The sequence below is a fragment of the Panthera onca genome, chromosome D2, assembly GCF_046562875.1.
Source record: "Panthera onca isolate mPanOnc1 chromosome D2, mPanOnc1 haplotype 2, whole genome shotgun sequence".
Classification (NCBI taxonomy): domain Eukaryota; kingdom Metazoa; phylum Chordata; class Mammalia; order Carnivora; family Felidae; genus Panthera; species Panthera onca.
This window is the reverse complement of record NC_138349.1, coordinates 33,042,491-33,062,880: the sequence shown is the minus strand read 5'-3', so window position 1 is coordinate 33,062,880 and position 20,390 is coordinate 33,042,491. Positions and strand designations below refer to the sequence as shown.

General features: G+C 43.1%; 1 protein-coding gene across 50 annotated transcripts in view; it reads right to left on the bottom strand.

The window, feature by feature from the left end:
• The window catches only part of SORBS1 (sorbin and SH3 domain containing 1), a 230,030-nt gene that overhangs the window by 52,546 nt on the left and 157,094 nt on the right, over positions 1 to 20,390 (bottom strand). For 29 of the 50 annotated variants that reach the window (XM_078434631.2, XM_078434618.2, XM_078434627.2 and 26 more), the window contains 5 exons: positions 11,850 to 11,897; positions 11,596 to 11,725; positions 9,957 to 10,071; positions 4,433 to 4,516; positions 339 to 404 (listed from right to left, as the gene is read on the bottom strand). In XM_078434631.2, coding sequence (XP_078290757.2) covers positions 339 to 404; positions 4,433 to 4,516; positions 9,957 to 10,071; positions 11,596 to 11,725; positions 11,850 to 11,897 — 443 coding nt within the window. The remainder of the gene's footprint in view (positions 1 to 338; positions 405 to 4,432; positions 4,517 to 9,956; positions 10,072 to 11,595; positions 11,726 to 11,849; positions 11,898 to 20,390) is intronic. The other 21 variants (XM_078434630.2, XM_060641958.3, XM_060641959.3 and 18 more) reach the window with 2 other exon arrangements.

The following is a 20,390-nucleotide window of genomic DNA, read 5'->3' as shown; positions in this document are numbered from 1 at the left end:
ACTACAAATACCACAAAAACCTACCTTTTGCGAAAGACCTATTTTTGCTCTTTTCAGAGTCTAGTGACTGTGACAAGCAGGATATGTCAGGAGAATAAGGCATTGCTTTATAAACCTCTAAACATTAGTAGACGTCTTACAGACTTTGTTAAATGGTTTTATCACCAAGCCAAAAAAAAAAAAAAAAAAAGTTATCAAGTTAAAAAAAAGTGATTTGAGAAAATAATAATAATTAAAAAAAAAACAAAACAACAACAACCAAAAACCCCACAACACACTCACACTAACCAGGCTAGAGAACACACACACAGCCCACGGAGGAGGCACAGCGGAATTACCTTTCTATCCTCTCTAGGAAGGATAGAGCAGTCTCCAGGAGTATAATCCCATATCTTTTTGGGAGGCTGACGGGAAGCAGAGGAGGAAATGAAGAAATGAGCATAAAGACATAAAGACAAACACGGAGACCGGCTCAAACGAAGAGGGGCACACTAGGAGAACTGTATCAACACAGAGAAGTGAACTCAAAACACAGGGAGCAGGCACTCTGCCTCCTGAGGGGGCCGCCCAGGGAAGGGTTCTGCAGGATTTAGGAGCTGGAAACATTAACTGGGAATTTTTTTCTAGGTCTACATCTCAAGAGTAAATCATTGTTGGATTCTAAACATTGAAAACATAAAAAAAGAAAACAGAAAAAAAAAAAGCATTAACACCAATTTGAACAAAAATCAAAACTCTGAAATTCCTCACTATTCTTTTTTTTTCTTTTTTAGTTGAGACGGCTGACATACATCCTCACTATTGTTTTCAAATTAAGATGGACACTGAGATTCTATGTTTTTGAAGCAGTCTTCTCCACGGTAGAATTCATTATACCTTAATAAGTGTTGTGAATTTGGAGATTTGGCCAGGGGAGGGTAAATTGAACCAAATGTGCTTTCTGTGGTTTGTGGCAATGAAATCCATGTACAAAATGGGTGTTCTATAATGCACTGTGTAACTAGATAATTCCAGTGGACAACACTTAAAATCTCCTTTTAAAGCTTAACTAGACTTTGATAACATTGCTGGTAGTACAGCCATGCCTTTCATCTGCCTTACAGAATAGTCCATAACTTGAATTTGAACAGCAGACTATAGGGTTATTTTCATTTTCTCCTTTAATTCTTCAAGTTAGAATTAGAGCTGCATTCCTAAAACAGAACTCTGCCAAGAGAACTGTAAGTTTAATGAAGGAGGGGTTCAGAGGGTAGGACATCTGGAAGTTACAAGCCACTTGTAACTGTGGAACCTCTCCCCCACCAAGTAGACCTTGTTTTGCCCGTTTAGACCTGAGATGTCTTATACAATGACTCCTGAACAGAGGAGATCATTAATATCTCCTGGAATTTTGAGCAAATATTATAACTATGTGGAAGCATGCAAATTGGTTTACTTTGTGACATTTTGCCTTGAGCTTACTTCTAGAAATCACGTTGACTCCTGCAGAAATTGTGGGGGGCGGGAGGGGAGAACTAACATCCAGACTGTTAGTAATGAACCTGCAAATGAAAAGCAATCTGAATCCAAGGTGCTTTCATCACGGACAGCTAATAGGTCAATAATGCAATCTCTGTGCATGTATATACTCTGCAATGTGTAAAGTAAGTGCTATTAAAAATTACCATTCATCTTTAAGCACTTAATACACTTGGACTGTTCACCTGGAGAAGTAAACTTTTTAAAGTCACTTATGATCTCACCTAGTCATTTCTTTCATAACTGCAAAATGTTAAGGCAGTGCTTACAAATTAAATTGGTTTTAAAAGTCTTACAAAAAGGGTGCCTGGCATCTTGAATTATTTGATATTCTACAACAACGTATCCGAGCTAAAAGGTACTACAAGCCAGCATCTTGCTAAGATTTCAGCTCATCTGGGTGGCTGGCTTTAAGTGCAAGAGTTGAGGAAGAAAGGAGTTCAGGGTCAATGTCTAGTGTCCAAGTTCTGGCAGGCTTTTCACTCAGGGGAAGTGGGTCCAGAGTTGGTATGGAAAAAAAAAATAGAAATGATGATTCATATTATTTGGTAAGAGTTTTAATTTCATTCTGCTTCTGAATGACTGAAAAACCTGCTGAAACAATTTCCATGATTTACACCACTTTTATTTATAGCTCTTATTATAGCCTAGAGCAATTAAGGTAGGACTGAAGAAAAAATTTCTCCCAACAACGCCTTCTTCCCAAACTTGGAGCAAGAGCCAGTCATCAAGTTGGTTCCACTGGATGACAAGCCCACCCTTCAGATGCTTCTTTCTAGACCATAAGGAGCCACTCGTCTCAAAACTGTTCCTCAGGATATGGGCATTAAGTTATTTTGGCAAGTCTTCAACAGTATTATCTTTTATTACTTTAAAAAACCCACACAAAAAGTCCCATTTTAGAAGGGCTCTAAGGTCTGTGCAAGGAACATCATGGCTTCAGAGGAAATGACATTTTGGAAAAGGATCACTAAGTCTTTAAATAATTAAGAGGCAGCTAGAACAACAGTAGCAATACAAATTCTAGGAAGGTCTCACTACACAAATGGACCGTGTCCTCAACATTTATTTGGATTGGTTGTGTGGTTCTCAGACCACACTTTCCAGCAGAAACAGTGTTAGTCTACCAAGCTATTCACAGAGCCTATTTAATGTATGCTGGGACTCAAATACTGCCCTTTGCTAACCAAAACAGAATTATTTGCAATTACAGATTCACTAAAACAAACCAATCACATGATAAAAATTGTTTCGCACCTTTCCCTAAAAGTTAACATTTCAGATAAAACTAATTTAGTTATTTGGCAAATGAGAAATGGCTAGCAATTTGTGAATTCTGAGAGGAGCTTCCAAAATCTATGACATGGACTCTCCATTACACAGAATTTAAAGCTAATAGCTTTTGCTTACCCTGATGAAGGTATGGCATTGTTATTACATATACCAATCATGGTCTTTTTTTTTTTTTTTTTCCTTTGGCAGAGGGGGAAGGGACCACACGATTCAGAAGTAGCTTTTCGTGTGAGATGTTTGAACAACTTTTAAGAAAAAGAAAAGGGTTAAGACACTGTTAAATTTTTGAGGGTGGAGAAGGTTGCCTGAGGTGGACTTCAGTGAAGGCTGAATGGTGAACAGCAAAGGAAAAAGGGAGAGAAAGGAGAAATGAGGCGTGCACCACAGCTAGGGAGAGAAGAGGGTGCAGACTCCAGGTTAGACACATCCCTCTATACTGCACTAGGTGGCGCTGTTCACTCAGGACAGCTTAGCAGCTAAGAGGCATCCAGGACAGGGTGAGCAGGAAGGAAACCTGTTCCCACCAGCAGGATGTTTGTAAGTCAGGCGCTCCTAACTCAGAAGATGCCTCAACTTCCTAACAAAGCTCAGCATCGCTGAATCAAATTAGCAGTTCCACAGCAGCCGCTGCATCTGTCTTTGGCTTCATCTTAATGAAAAATGTACACCATGGAATGTAACATTTTATTGAACTATAAATTCCTGTCTGCAAATAAAACTATCATTCCAAGCCCCAGTGATTCCAGTGCTGGCTTCAATGTTTAAAGTTTCATACAAGCATCTGACAAAATGGTTTTTTTTTTATATATATATACACTTAATTCCTCCACCCATAAATTCTTTTTGCAGCTGTAGTAAGACTTTAAAGTAACTGGAGGTTTAGGGTCAGTTTCTAGCCATCTCCAGTGGAAAAATGACTCAATTCTCCCTTCTGTTTGATACCCCTCTGGGTGCAGGGCTAAGAAAATCCTCCCGTCAGTGCCAAAAATCAGTTTGCACCAAGGCCAACTCAGAGACATCACAGGGAAGCTGCAAAACATTAGGAACTCTAGCACATTTAGTGTTGAGCCTAACTCCCATTTCAAATTTTGGGAAATATTACCCTAACTTGTAGATCATTCCCTGAGTCACCTATAACAGGGATGTATTTGTGGATCACATCTACACACAAAGGCCCTTTTGGGCACTTCCCTTGCACATGTACTTAAAAAAACTTTTTTTCTTTTTAAAGCAGTGACAATGCTGGTCTTCCCAGTGTGTAATGCATTTTCCTGCTTATCTTCAGTTTGCCATAAAGACTTTGGTTAAGTAATCAAACCAGTGGCTGAAATATTGCTGTCCACAAGGCGTGTGATATTTGTGGCTGGTGGTGGGAGGTCCTGAGCAATGATTTAGTCGTGTTTCTCTGTGATTTTCTGGCAAGAAATAATTCCAGAGCTGTCCTTTCTCGGCAAAAGCTTACAGGTTGTAGTGAGAATAGATAGTCCCACTATTGACAAGTGAAATGGCTGTTCCCTGCTTCCTGCATTCCTTACAGATAGATCTGACTGTTTAGCGGCAACAATGCATCAACAGCATTATTTAAAAAGGTGTCTATAACCACTGAAGCTATTAAACTTACCGGTTTCCCAAACTCCAATTCCGAAAAGAATTTATACCAAGGTTCATTCTTTAAATCTATCTCTTCTGGGCTTATATCCCGACTCTATAGGGGTTGGTGATAGGGAAATGGAAGAGAGAGAAGGATAACATTATGCAAAGGTTACATAGGAACAGGCCAGTAGAGATGCAGTGGTTTCCGGGTATCTATAGCAACTGTATCCAACAGCAGCAATCATCCATTTTTACAGACATCAGCAAAAACAAGGAGCTAAAACAGGTGGGAGAGGATGGGTTTATAAAAACAGAGAAATGGTGGTAGAGAGCAGTGAGTGAATCATTCTCAGCCCTAAGGCAGAAGGCAAATGGACTACGGGTGGAGAATTTTACACCATACTGCTGACCTCCACGACAGATCGGAATATGAGCATATTCTTCAATAACTTTATCGTGGGAGAAGAGAAAGCCCTCATTTCCTCTTTACAAAGAGCTGTTAGTTAGGAGCAAACAATCTGGTGAGCACACCAAACATTTAGCCATCTATGCCAGATGAGTACAGCAAATAATTTATATAGTTTTAGTATTTATTTGCAAAGCTGCCTTAAGGTTTTCAAAAGAAATGCAAATACCAACACTTCATAAACGCCAATTTGTTAATACTGCATCTTTAATGGCACATGAGTAGGTGAGAAATCATGTCCCATAAATAGTAAAGTGAAAGATGATATAGGTAAAAACAGAACACAAGTGTAAAAACATTTTAAATGAGCATCCATGGGGGATGAATACAGACAGAATATACTTCGTGTTTTCACAGATAAATGTTAAAGAACTGGGAAAAATAAAGTGAGGGAAAAGCTGAACGAGACAGACAACAGAGCAGGGGGGGAAAAAAACTTCTGGGTTATGTTACAAAAATTAGTTAGATATCTCAACCTTATATAACTCTAAGAGGCAGTTCACACAGACTGATGATTTGATTCCATGGGATTCCATATGGAGTCAGATATTTAGAAAGTTTTCCTTGCTCTGTGGCATCACTTGTGTTTCTGGAAATAATTAGTCGGCAAATGAATGCCTGACAAGCAAATCAGGTTTCCCCTTAATAAACTGGAGATGTACGTTCACATCAGACAAAAGCATCAGAGGCTCATGGCTTCATTAAATTCATATATGTGTATATATGTTTCAGAAAACCTCGGCAGTCACTAAATGACAGAGATATGATGATTTTCTGACAACAATATGAAATATAAAATATACATTTTGCACCAAGATTGAAAACAATAGAAAATAAACTTCACTCCCTCGGGGCAATGACGCGTGAAGGAAATTGGACGACACTGCTTCACAGAGTAGCCCCTTCAGACACGTTTTTCTTAACATTCTGTTAACAGGCCTTTTGCAGTTTGTAGAAATGGCTGCAAACTTTGTGATCTTGACCAGACCCTTCTTCTAAAATCCTTAGAAGAATTTTTACCATGATCTCTACTTTTGTTTTAAATGGAGGAAGATAAGGCAGAGAACTCTTCTTTAACTGAAATTCGTTGAATGTAAGTTAGTTGGGATCAGAGGGAAATGTCTACTGAAATGGCGTCTGTCCTCTTGCACCCAGATTAAAACCTCCTCCCACTGACTTTAGGGACTTAGGGCTTAAATCCTGAAGGAGAAGGTGTATTCCTTCTCACTGGATTGTGAAATGATGTAAGGTAGTGGATTCCAAATGGATTCTTTATGTATTCAGTGAAATGAGGCACAAGATCTATAAGGACACAACTATTCAGGAGGGACCGTTCGGACCCTGGGGCATCCTAGACCCTTCCAGGATGGGGTTTCATGAAACCTATGTCATGTTTATTATTTTTAAACACTATTTATAAACTGCTCCCTGGGAATAGGTTAGGTTTTTGTCATTGTTGTTTTAAATAAAATGTACCAGCTCTTTCAGGAAATGGCCTGAATGTTCTGGTACTAGGTCCTGAAAGAATTAACCCATTTTATTGCCGAAGGTTGCTTGCAGAGTGTTGTTAACTGCGGAGGTTAACACGGTGCTGAGAACTGAATCAGGAGGCATGTCAACTGCTTAGGCCTAGAGCAGGTGCCCAGAGAGAGAGTTAAAGAGGGAATACCACACGGCACTGACATCTGTGTTTGATTTTGTCATTTGTAACTCAGCTGTGGATCCAATTATGGAATGGACAAATAGAAAACGTCCTTTTGGATGCAGAATGTGAGCTCTGTACCGGCAGGCAGGGTGGGTTCCACAACGCCAGGCTTGGTTCTCTGCTACCGTGGGCTATTTTCCCAGCTCGGCAAAATCCTTGGAAAAGGCAGATGACCTGCCAGAAAAATGCCTGACTCTCCTCAAGGATGGTATTGCTTCTTGGAAAGGAGCCAGAGCCTAGCTTCAATTTTTAATTAAACAATCTTAATGTGGTACGTTCATTTCCATAGCACTTTATAGTGTTCATAGTTCTTTTGTATATGACCACACGTCATCCTCTCATTCGACACTTCAGTAAGTATGGAATACCACTCAATACTCATTTCAATACTCAGTGCTTCGGTAATGTTGGCAGGCCAAATAATACTTCCCATTTTACAGATGAAAGCACTGAGGTTCCAGAAAGTTAAATGACTTGCCCCAAGATACCTTAGGGCAGACTCAGAATTTGAACTCAGATCTTCCAACTCTAGGTCCAGCGCTCTTTATAGTATAGGACATCCCCTTCTCACGTTCCTGAGAAGGAGGCAGACCCTCTACGTTTGCAGGGGATACCAAGCTAAAACAGGGGTAAATGACAAACTTGAAAAGCCAGGAAGAAACTCAAAGTGACTGTACACCGGAAGAAACCAAGTTGGGTCAACCCCCTTGTTTTACACATCCAAATCTATATCGTGTCTATAATTACTATTTTAATTCCTGTCCTTTCCAATATATGCCTGTGGGGGCAGGGACCCCAACCTCTAAGCCAGGGCTTGGCACATAAAAGTTATTCTCTATATATCTGTTGAATTGAGCTGAAGCTCTTAAGGGACTTTAGAGGAAAGTTAAAGGAACAAAGCCAGAAAAAGGCCATTTGTGACAAAGCAAGGCCTACCAACAGACCTCCAATCCCAAGGCCGCAAGACAAGACAGTGGTCTCAGACTATGATGAGAGGGGCTGAGGAGTTATGAAGAATGTCACAGCAGTTGGCTAAACGACTGAAGAGGCCAGAAGGCTGTAAATGTACTGTGTGGGATTCGGAAGGCAGCACAGTGTTTCACTGGCCGGGGATGGTCCAGCTTCGCACCTGGGACAAGACAAGCTGTTAGGCGGCCTCTACAATCTACTGCCACCCTCCCTGTGGTAGATGTGCCTGTGAGGTCGCTACTGAAATTGGCAAGCGTCAGCAGACAGGAGTACCTCAAATTGGGAAAAAAACCACACATTTTTCTCCTCAATAGGAGTTGTACATTTCTGTGAGCAAATTTAGATTCTACATCTGTCACGAGTTAGCATACTGATCCACAGTTAACGACAAAAGTGTGTGTGTGTGTGTGTGTGTGTGTGTGTGCGCGCGCGCGCGCGTGTGTGTGTTGATAGGGGTGGGGGTGGGAGGTGTCCTCAAATTCTGGCAAACCAGATACCAGATGCCAAAAGGAAAGACACACGGACACTTACGTGCCAACTTTTCTGTTCACGTGGCAAAAATAGCAGGGAGAAAATTTTCAAAAATAAAGGACTAATTCAACTACTGTGAGGAGTAGACTGTGAAATGAAGGAGATCTGAAATTTTTCTCTCAACTGAAAGACTTCTCTGAGGAAGAACAGAGCTAAAGAGTGAACAGCACTGAATGAAACGGCTGTCCATGGTGCTCCTCCCAGGCCTGCCTGGGGCCTTCACGTCCGGTCGCCGGGCCGGCCCCGGTCGTTTACCACACAGGGGAGCTTCCTGTGTAGGACCGCCGGGCGGGGCTTCACCAACCGTGTGCGCGGCCACCACAACTCTCCAGAGGCCCCTGAGGGGCACTACTGTCACTTTCCAGGGTTTGTAACCATTATGGGATCAATGAGAAGCACAAAAACAAAATGTTTTTTTCTTATTTCTGGATGGTGGTCAAATGACTAGGAGCCAAGGAAAGGAGGGGGAAACGAAAAAGAAATTCAGAAAAGGGGCAAGCTTTCCCTGAAAGCGATGATCACCTATGAACCATAATATTACCCAAACGAAAGCACCCTATAGAATCTAGGGCTATGGAATCTCTGAAGTCATTTAAATGTACTGATATGTGACGGTGCGTCCCAGGCTGGTGATTCAAGTGTCATGAATGTGCCAAAGCACATGACTGTCTTTCTAGGAACAGCGGCGTGGAAGGTGAACTTCTGCCATGTATTTTCTTCTACTTCTAACAGGGAGATGACCCCCAGGGCACTGTGGGGCCAGAGGCAAAATTCTCTGCTCATCTCTGAACTTTTTGCTTAAAATAACTTTGGTGCACAGTGATGCTAAAGAATGACAGCTCTAAAGCATTTCTGTGCACTGTTGACCTTTCTTCCCAATTAAAATTACTTATCCCTTTGTGCTTTTAAAGATGTCACATTTTTATTTTAGTAAAAGTCAAATCAATTATTACTTAAAGCATGTAGAGTGGAAGAGGTGGAGGGAAAAGAATCTGAACCTGCATTTCAGAGGCCTACTTAATCTGTTCGCAGTGTGGTAACTGCATTTTAATAAAAACCAAACCCCAGCATGATCATTCCATCCTGCTGGTACGGCTGGAGGGCTGCAATCTTTATAGAGCTTTGGAGAATCCCTTTAACCATGATCAGAATTCTGAACCAGCTTTTCTAACGAAGGGTGAACAAAAGGGAAGCGTGAGTGGCAGATACAAAACTAATCAGTTTGTAAAAATTCTTTCCCACTTCGCAGAAGAAGCCTCGTTTCCAGGGTGGTCTTCTATGCCTATACAGGCCATTTTCCCCACTTACAATCGCTTGGCGATGTGAACTTGTGTAGAGAATCAGAAACCAGACTGAATATGAGATTCGTCCTCAATACTGCACTCGGCAGAAGGGGAAGACATATTCTAATAGCCTGGGTCTTTTTTTCCCAAGTCACAACATCAGATTCATTATTTACCTCTTAGTGACGTGCCGGTAGCTTCTACAAAATTTATGTGTGTTCAAATAAGAGCCGCTTAAAAAAAAAACCAAAAACCTGACTCTGGTCCAGTTAGCAATAAGCCTGATAAATTAATGGTTAGAGGTTTTTAAAAAGACAGCAGCAAAATCAATCTTTACATTAGTAGGGGATTTTAAATTAGTTCAAATCATGCACAAAAAGAACAACAAAGAACAATAAGGTTTCTTTCAAAGCAGACTCCCAGGACTTAATTTATAAACACCTGCAAAACTGAAAAGGGTAAAAATGCTTCATGTTTTCATGGTCTTCGAAACAGAGCGAGTCTACCTCAGGGGAGAAAGAACGTAACCCAGATGCACAATGCATCGGGATTAAAGAACGTGGCAGGGGAGACAAAAGAACTTTAATATACACATTACCATCTTTTCGTTGGTCAGAACGGATGACTTGCCCGGCTGATAATCGTAAATGCTTTTGGGCTCTGCACGGTATTTCCTTGTATCCACTTTCTTATCTGGGGGCTCCCAGTCGTTTCTGTAGAAAAAAAATCCTATTAGAGCTATTTTCATGAAAATTGGCATCCGACACGGTCTGGCTTTGGCTGACTGTAGTCTAATCAAGAAATTTTTATATCCGAAGCATAAAATCGGACCGGACGCGAAGCATTTAGTTGTGCTGGGTTCCTTCTCAAAATAACCAGTTACGTCTCTGCGTTCGCTTCACAAAAGGCTTGAGGTGTCCTGTGCTCAAAACCAGGCACCAGGAAGCAGAGAGAAGAGAACGAGAAGAAGGGTGGGAAGCAGCCTCAGCCACACTTGCTCTCGTCTCACGAGCTTATCATTCCCCAAGCATGCCTGTACCTCCCACTCCTGCTAGTGCAGTGCAAGAGAACGCGGGTCCTGGAGCCAGGTGGCTCTGGTTCCAGTCCCTGCTACAGCGCTGCTGGCATGGTGATCTGAGCCAAGTACCTTACCTACGGCTACTTTAGTTTCCTCATCTGAAAAAGGGGGATGTTGTAGGGGTTAAATGAGACAGCGCATGTAAGTCACTTTGCAGAGCACCGGGCCCATGGTGACCACTCAACAAATGTTATTGGCTATTAACAACCATGTTCTTGCCTGTTTCACACCCTGCCCAAGTAGTCACCAATACTGCAGCCTTTGGCACAGCTACTTAATTAACCTGAGCCAAGGATGGGTTCCAGGTGAAATGTGAATCCTTAAAAATTGCAAATTTTTAGTGCGTGTACATTATTGCATTTTGCACTGTGATTATATTTATTTTTTTCCTGCAAAGCTATAAACTTCTCGAAGGCAGGGACGATGATTTACATATGCTTCTATTCCCCCACAGTATCCGGCTCAACGCGTACACAGAAGGTACCCAGTAGATGCTTGAGGTATATCCTGAACCTCAAGATGAATGCACTTGCGTGTTTACCCACAGGATGTAAGGGCATCTTCAGCTTTCCTTTCAAATTAATTATCAAAGCATAAAAAGGTTACTCCATCAGGCATAAGAACTCAACAAAGAAAAGCGGGTCATTTACTACAGCCATTGGGAGATGATGAACGCCATCAGCGTAACCAGTCCGAGCCTTATCTTTCAGTGATACGCGTTACATAAACAAATAGATACTGATATGTGTGGCTTCATTTTAAAATTATGGGCCCCTTCAGTATGCACAAAGAGTATAAAAACACATGACAAATCTTACAGCTAAGATTTCTCTTGTGAGAAGGGTAAAAAGACATGATAATTACAGGCAACATTAATTGAGCCATTACCATTAGTCAGGCACTACTACAAATATTATATGTATTGTTTTATCTTCACAACATCCCTATAAGTGTAAAACGTATGCCCATTTAACGGATGAGGACATTGAGACTCAGAATAAGTCACTGCTCATGAGTGACGGCACAGGGATTCAAAGTCGGGTCTGCTTGACTCTTGCCTCCAAGGCTGCCTGCCCCAGCGGAGAGAGACAATACTTCACTGCTAGCTTGGGTGTGAGTGCCCTAAATCTCAGCTGATGATGGGTGGGGGAGCTCTTACCTTTCTGGGCTTGATTTGAGTGAGGAAGAGCGGGTTGGGAGGGGGAGTGTGGCCGACCGCTTAACCACCTTCTCACCGTCAATGTAGCTCATCTCACTTTTTGAGCGAGGCACAGAAAGGGGAGATTTTGCTAGAGAAGAAAAGTGGGTACAAAAGACTTTCAAACCTGGGGGAAACCAAAAACAGGAAGATATCCTCCCCCATCCACCACCCTCTCTTCCTCCCCCGCGACCAGAAAATTCTGCGTCACTTACTGTCTTCAGAAAAGGAGTACCGAGGCGAGTACAGATCTGAATCATCATCTAGTGAACAAAACAAAACACAATCAGGAGGAATCTGGCTAAGGTAAGAGAACCAGGTGACATGTCCCCCACTCACACCATCCTGCACCAGCATCCAGCCACACCGGGGGCCCGACAGACAGAGGAGGGGCCCAGGGCCGGAAGCCACACCATCGCAAACCCCATTTGAGAGCCCACCCAACCAAAGAGGGTCTGCAGACCTGGAGGCTGGAAGGTACATTCATGACCCCTGCGGGCTGATTGCCACCTGCCACCAAGGAAGCATGGGGACAAATAGCCAAAGGTCCTCCTCAAGACAATTTCCACAAGCAAAGCTAGAATGCAGGGTGCCCAGCCTGGGCTGGACGCAAGGGCGGAGATAGGTCCCAGAATGCTCACGCTGAAAGTCTCTGCTCTAGCCTGCTGAGTTCCACAGAGTCCCCCAGGACCACCACTAGATGGAATGAAGAGGCCCAGTGATGTGGGTTCAACTGCCCACCCCAGCTGTGACCCGATTTATACTCTGAGGTCCCATTTAAGTATCACTTAAAGAGGTGCTGCAGCTGAGAACACAGTTCGACAAGCCCCTCATAATCATTTGTTTTGATTCCACCTCCATCTAGTTGCTTGAGTAGCTCGCTTGTCTTGGAACATGGCACACCCTGGCAGGTTTGCTTTGCAAAGGTACTGCTCAGGCTAAGTGTCTAAACCATGACTCCGGACCAAATCAAACTCACATGGTTTTGTGAGACTGCTCTCCAGGGGAGAGACACATGTCCCTAAGTAAGGGGAACACTGGGACACGGACACTTGTAGAACTGAGACCAGATCTGAGCCACTCTCGTTAGTGGTCACCCTGAACTAAAAATGAGACCACACGTACATTTATGGAAACAGATTTTTAAACTGGAACTGTCCTGAAATGGTAGGACATTTAGTCACCACATCCACGATAATCCCTCCAGAGCACTTCTCCAAGGAGAGTTAGGCTGAATCAGTCGGCTGTTCCCATTTTCTAATATCTTGCTAACCTGAATTAAGAATTCATGAATATGAAATGAAGACCCAAATCCTTCCCTTAAAATCCAGAAGAGCTTTAACAAAGAACACACAGTAACCCACAAAGACAAGCCAAAGAATCCAATGTAATGTGTTGACAAAGTGCTAACCAAGTTCTGTCTCTCTGCAAATCACTTTGAGTTTCAGAGCAGTGAAGTCCAGGATGTTTCGTGAGATAAATACTATTTTGAGTATTATTCAAAGACAGTTTCTCTATCACTGCTTCTTATCCCGTTTCCTCTCCTGATTTTCATCTGCCCCAGGTCTCTCCCAGCCCAAATAAAGGAAAGGTATCAGGTACCAAGTTATCTTTCCCTCCCTTCCTCCTTCTGCTTCGAGGGTAAGAATTAGTCAACATCAAAGTGGAACAAGACTTGGAGGGTTCAAGCTTATTTATGTTAGCTTTTGAAAACAGGGCAGAAGGAAGAGATAAAACGATATCCAGACATATTTGTGGAGTACTGTTCCGAAGTATTTTGTCTTGCCTGTTTTTGTTTTTTCACAGAATGTCTGATTATTGTACTGAAATGACACGATGTCAGAGAAAACTAAACATCAGCTCTGACTACAAAGATGTGATCGGAAAAACGGCGTCTGCCAAATGAGAAATTAGCTTACTTAGGAACACCAGCAGTACATACTGCTTAAAATCCAGCCTAGCATTTTAGCTCAAAACCCTGCCTCTCTCTGAATCATGAAGCAACAGCTTATCCATAGATGGTAAGGTCAGTGTTAATGTATAACTATTACCTGGTTCTTGGGGCAAGAAGCAACATTTTCATGGGGGCAAAATGGCATTTAAACATTCAAAATATTAAATATTCAACTTGTTTTAAAGCCCAAGCTCTTTAAAAATTTTCTTCTTCTTAGAGCTTCCTTATGTAGAATTCTGAAATATTTGCTAGAAGGAAATGACAAATAGTTCTTGTAAGATGGAAAAAAAAAAATAGCACAGCTTGGAGAGTATGTGTATTGAACAGAAGGAGAAAAATGGGGGTGAAGGCAAAAGAGAAGTCTGGGTGACTGAACACTCTTAAAGCTACTTCTTAGGGGAGCCTGGGTGGCTCAGTGGGTTAAGCAGCCGACTCTTGATTTCTGCTCAGGTCATGATCTCACAGTTCATGAGATTGAGCCCCAAGTTGGGCTCTGCACTGAACCTGCTTGGGATTCTCTGACCCTACCCTGCTCTCTCTCAAATAAATAAACTTACCAAAAAAAAAAAAAAAAAAAAAAAGAACCCCAAAACAAAAACAAACAAACAAAAAGCTACTCTTATTTGTCACCCATCCAAGGCCAACATAGGGCAGGAGTGCCTCTGGGCTTTTCATTTCTTTCTCAGTGTCCATCGGATCCGACTCTGACATGTGGATTTCAGTTTGACTTTTAAGAGGGCAAACTGAAGTTCCATGGATTCCGTTGAACACTAGCAATTAGGGCAAGTTGCAGGGAATGTAAAATTTATTTAAATTTTTTATGTTTGTCTTACAAATCTAGCGTAAGAAAATTTTACCTGTGTGTGTGAATAAAAATAATAGCTGCTTCCATTAAGTGCCTAACAGTGGCTGATAATTTACTATCATCTCACTTAATTCTTGCAAAAACTCCCGGAGGCATAGAAATCTCTCATCTCACAGACAAGGAAATTAGGTCCAGGGAAGTTAAGAAAATTTGCTCTTAGCCTCACTGTGAGAAAAAGACAAAGCAGGAATGGATTCAAGGTCTTTCCGACTCCACCTCCCTGTGCTGCCTCTCAGCCCTGTGACAGGGATGGGTGCTCCGTGCTACGGTTCACCCCAGTCTCATCTACCCAATCGTGGGGAACACTGTGGCTATTCCCTTGTAATTTTTGTTGTGGAAGAGGCAGGGGAGGGTGCTGTTTTGAAACTCAAGTCACGCACTACAGCGTTGGCCAGACTGACTTCCAACCCTTGGAGCCTTTGCTCCATTTTTCTGCATCATCCCCTTGCTGGTGATGCTTAAGCAAGTTTTCTGAGTCATCCACTTCTAGTTCTCTCCTGGTCTCCAGGGACAAGGGTAAAACTGAGTCACTCTTGCTACATCCATCATCCACTTGCTGCTTCTCTTGTTACCTTCTCCTGGCAGACTGAGTCCACGCTGGGGTAGATGGATAAGAAGTTAGAAATACCGAGGAATGGGAAAACTGGGTGCAAGGGTCGCTCTTCTGCGTTTCTGTACACTAGAGTTAGCCAAAGGGAGTGTATTTTTAAGCACAGTTAAGACATAGCAAATGAAACGTTTCTCTAGTTGTCTGTGAACACAGACATTGTCTGTGTCTGAAATCCTGCCTTTACGGTTTCTCCAAGGGTTCTTTAGAGCTGTGCCTTAGGGGGCTCAGCTGAGCCGGGATCTTGTGATTCCTGTTTGTGGTGGAGCCACATGCTGACTGTGCCCCAGAGCCCCAAGCAGCAAACACTAAACTTCGGCAGCAACACCCAGAACTTCCGGTGCCAGTGACTTCCAGGAAGCTCTGACACTAAGTAGGATTTACTCAGAGTGAAAAATCCACTTCTGGAACCCAAAGGCCCCTGCTGGGCTCCGATGTTTACACACCAGTGATTGCCCTCTAGGCTTTGGCAATCTGTCCTTGGAGGCTCGATTTGGGGACAGCTACTCTCCTAAAACTGCCAGGAAGCACATAATTGCCTTTTCAACCACAGTGACTTTAAATGAACTTCTAAAAAAGACTTTTTTTCTGGGTTTTCTGGGTTTCTTTTTTGAGAATTTATAACAATCTTAAAAACATTGGAATAAGTGCTGGTTGAGAATGATTATTTTATAAAAAATTATGTAACTAAAATGAGATAATGAGCAAAAAGGAGTATTTACATAATCACTTGCCTTTATCAAATTTTCATTTTATGCATTTCTTAGGCCTTTAGACTTACAACTATTTCTTTCTCTTCTTAAAATTTTTTTTTTAATGTTTATTCATTTTTGAGAGACAGAGCGAGTGGGAGAAGAGCAGAGAGAGAGGGAGAGGGAGACACAGAATCCAAAGCAGGCTCCAGGCTCTGAGATGTCAGCACAGAGCCCGACGCGGGGCTCGAACCCACAAACCGCGAGATCATGACCTGAGCCAAAGTCGGACACTTAACCAACTGACTACCCAGGCGCCCCTCTTTCTCTTCTTTTTAAAATAAAGTTTACTTATTTATTTCGAGAGAGAGCGAGTAGGGGAGGGGCAGAGAGAGGAGAGAGAATCCCAAGCAGGCTCTGCACCACCAGCACAGAGCCCCACATGGAGCTCAATCCCACAAACTGTGAGATCATGACCTGAGCTGAAATCAAGAGTTGGACACACAACCCACTGAGCCACCCAGGCTCCCCTAAATTTACAATTATTTTTCTAACATCAGGGGCTGATTTCTGACACAACCTTTATCTACCGCACAAATTAATTCCTTCTCCTGCTTTACCCCACACACTTAGGAAGAGGAGGGATAAAAGAGTCAAGATAGACACATACTCACCCCACAACCAAAAATATTCAAAGAAAAAGATGCATGCAGAAGTGGGTACAAAGTCTGGGTGGGATGGGAGAGCAGAATGAGCACAAGGAGAAATGGGGTAAGGTGGTCAGGCATAGTCCAGGGAGCTCAGGGAGAGAGTCTCCAAACTGTCTTCTGTGTTCTGGTTAAAGGCAAATTTTAGGGGATTAAAAGAAAAAAAGATCCTGATAGGGTGTAGAGTAGCTATAGAAAACAAATTCATATAAAAAAAAAAAAATCTGAAGGAAAGAATGATGTGTAGAAGGGAAGAAGGGGAAGGAGGAAGACCTGGGGAGGACCAGAGGGCTGGAAAAAGACTCACCGTCCTCATCTCCAGTGGCATTCCTGGCCCTTGGAGGTGGAAACGGAGTAGCTGCTAGTGCCTCTCAACTATCTTGCAGGACCGTCCAAGACTCCGCACTGGCTGGGTGGAGCTGTCCTGCGCAGCTCCCGTTAGGAGAGCAAAGGTGACCAGGCAGCTCGGTCCGCCTCCTCTGGGCAGTGCTAGCTAGCTGGAGCTTGGGGCATGGGGTATAGATCCTGGCCAGGCATTTTCACAATAGAACTATTTGCCTGAACTCCAGCAAAGTAAAGCTATTCTTAGAAATCTTCAAAGGCCAGTAGAGGATTACTTTAATTCGGTATAGACGTGCCTGGGAAAAAATCAGCCTCCTAAATCCTTATTCTGGCACATCCTCATCTAGGAACAAGGAGAAAGCTCAGTGAGACAGACCACTACTGCATATGTCACCATAACTTGAGGATGCCTTGGGGTGGTGTCTTGAGACACTTCGCCAGGAGGTGGCAGTGGTCACCATCAGCCTGACTGGTGGAAGAAGCATCCAAAAGCAAGAGGAAAAGCTGGTCTCTGGGACTTTACCCCTTGGCTAAGAGGACAGCCCTCTACCCTGACATGGCCAAACGTATTCTCAGAGGCCACGGACCATGGAAAAACACACCAGATATTCAGTTTTATGCTGACTTGGAGGCATTATTTGAAAAGCTCTGCCATTTTGTGGACATAAAGCAGGTCAAGAGAGCCAACATCATTTGGCATGTTTAGAGTGGGAAGGCTAACTGTTTTGAATCTGTATTCCCTGCTTGAATTCTATATCCAAACACCCCAGATTGTACTGGCGAGTATCTTCTCTTTCTTGGAGGGTGGGAAGGGTGGTATTCCTTCACGCCAGTGGTTCCCAGTCCTGGCCATACGTCAAATCAAGTATCTTGGGGACCTTTCTTTACATACTCCCAGAAATCATCCTGGGAGACACTGGCTCAGCCTATTCAGAAGCAAGGCAGGCTGGATGTCCGGAGTTAGGTGTCAGAAAGCCCTTGGCAAGAGGGGTCAGCCAAGAACACAGGGTGCAGCAGGAGAGGTAGAGGAATCAGCAGTGCAGCAGAACAGTAAGAAAGAGCCCATGTGTGGGGGTCTATAGATCTGGGTTTGAAACCTAACTCTGCTACCTATTGGGTGATCTTGAACAATTACATAAGTTTCCCGAGCCTCACACCCTTTATTTACGAAATGAGGACTTACCTCAGGGGGTCCCTGGAGGGATGAAACAAGGTGACAGTTGTGATGCACTCAGGATGTGGGGCTCTGTATTCGGTAGGGGCTCAATAAACGGTGGTCGTGACAGTCGCTGCAGTGGTTATGCCATTATTGTTGTTGTTGTTATTGTTATTATTAATAGAATTAGGCTTGTGAGCCGCTGAGGTTTGAGCCACCACACTGCTGTTTCCCAAAGCAGGAGACAGGGGAAGAGGCAGCGGCAGCGTTTCTGAGGCTTCTCCACAGCTTGTTCCTCTGGCTCCTACTCCAGGAGGAAACCAGGGGCAGGGCATCTGAAGACCCTCCATAGCAGCCCCTCCACATCTGGGTGCAGCAGTGGGTGGGGCTGGCTCTTGTGGCCATCTACGCTCTCTCAACCCACCCCAACAATCTTTCTGTCCCAGTGACATCCCAGATGCTACGAAAAGACCTCTATCTGCCTTTGAGAGAGAGAAGAGAATGGAATTCACAGACAAGCAGCTTTGGGTCACAGAGGAAGGAATGATGGGGAGGAGAGGGCGGGTCAAGTGAAGGCTTTAAAAAAAAAAAAAAAAAAAAAAAAGGAAGTAAAACTCATTTGCTTAGCCTTACTTGAGAGTTATTCCCAAAGGAATTGTTATTTTTGATAAACTAGTGACCAGAGTATACAGGGAAATTTCAAGAAATACGTCTCCTGAATCCATTCTGTTAATTCCCTAGCCCCAATTACTCCCAGCTACCTCATGAAACAAAGACCTCGTGTCCCAGAGTGGTCTCAAAGATTATAAAGTGATTAGAAGTGACCGCGCCCTGTTGGAATTTATAGGTTTCTTTTAAAGTACATTTTAAACTTCACTGATTAAGACATAATTCTATGTATCTTCTGAAAGTCTGGATAGAAGTTTACTCTTTCATGGTAGTACTTGGGCGGAGTGGGGAAAGGGTTGCTAAGCTGGCATAAACAAACTTTCACATAGTCCTTTACTACTTAGGAGAATCAGCTTTCAGACACTTAGTCTTTTTTTATATCCTCTAAACAACTAGAATTTAGGCAGAGGCAGCATCCCTGAGGCTAGGTTTTGATAGATTTACTGAAAGTAATTCTAGTTTCAGATTCTGAGTTCAAGCAAAACAAAAAACCCAGCAGCAACAGCAGCCTGCTCTTCGTAAAGGAGAGACTCTGGAATGATGGCTCGCCTTCCTCATTAAAGCTGGCTATTTTTTCATGCTCATTAAAATCTATGGGTAGAACCCTGGTTAGGTGCTGATTTGTCCTTAACACCTTTCTTTGAAAGGCATAAATATCTCCCACGTTAAGGTGTGCAGAGCTCAGGGCCACCTGTTGGAAGCACACAGGGCTGGCACAGGTACCAACAACAGGGCTGAGGGGGACCTGCCAGAGCTTACCGACCTCAAAACCACAAGCCAGAGAATCTCTTAATACCTTAACAAAAAAAAAAAGTTAAAAAATACCAATTCTTTAAAGTGATTTAGCTCAAACATTTCACTCATTTGTAAAAAGCCTTCATCTAGTTGAATCCGTCTGTGGTCTATGTCTGGATCTGTCATCTTGAGCAGGGAGCAGGGGCGAGATGGAATCTACCCTATTTTTAAAAAGGTCTCCAGGGAAAAAGACTTCTTAGAAACTCGTGTGAAAACCTAATCATCTTGGTTGTTATGAATCTTTTATGTTCAATCTAATTTTTTTCCCTTTTTATCCTTCAAGACAATTTCATCCTTTTTGGTCTTTGAAAATAAAAAATATTAAGGTTCGCTTCCCACTTTATGGGTGAAAAGCTATCATATCGTCCCTTACTGTTTATGCCTCAAGGAAAAATAACCTCAATTCCCTCTTGCGCCTGACTTGATGTGCCCTAAACAGCAGACGTCATTGTCAGCTGGGGTTGCTAAGGTGTGGCAGCCGATGACACGGCAGCTCTGGGCGTGAGGCCACGAAACCCTGGCTTCAGACAGACAGCCAGGCTGACCTGCCTGTGGCAGGCCCCCGGCATTCCTCCAGTGTGACGGAGTCACTGTATTTCTTCCCAGGACTTCTCCAGGTGGCCTTCCTCTGCCCACAGAACACTGTGCCTTCAGGCTTGCAGTGCCCTTGTCACCTTCCCCAGAAGGGACCCCTACCCTAGGAGTGCACTGGGCTCTCAAGTCCAAATGAGGCACCAACGAAACACTGCACAAAATTACCCTAAAAAAATGTCTCCCTCATCCAGCTCAGTTGTTTCTTGAGCAATGCTTTTGGCTGGAATCAGCCCCCCAAGATCAAAAGATGAGGTTATCTCACACCAAATAGGTTCTTGTTGGAAGTGGGGAGGTTGCTGATTATAATGAAATCATCAGCATCTGATGTGAAGCCTGGGTTTGTTTGGTAGACTTCTTTTCGTTCAGATCCAGACA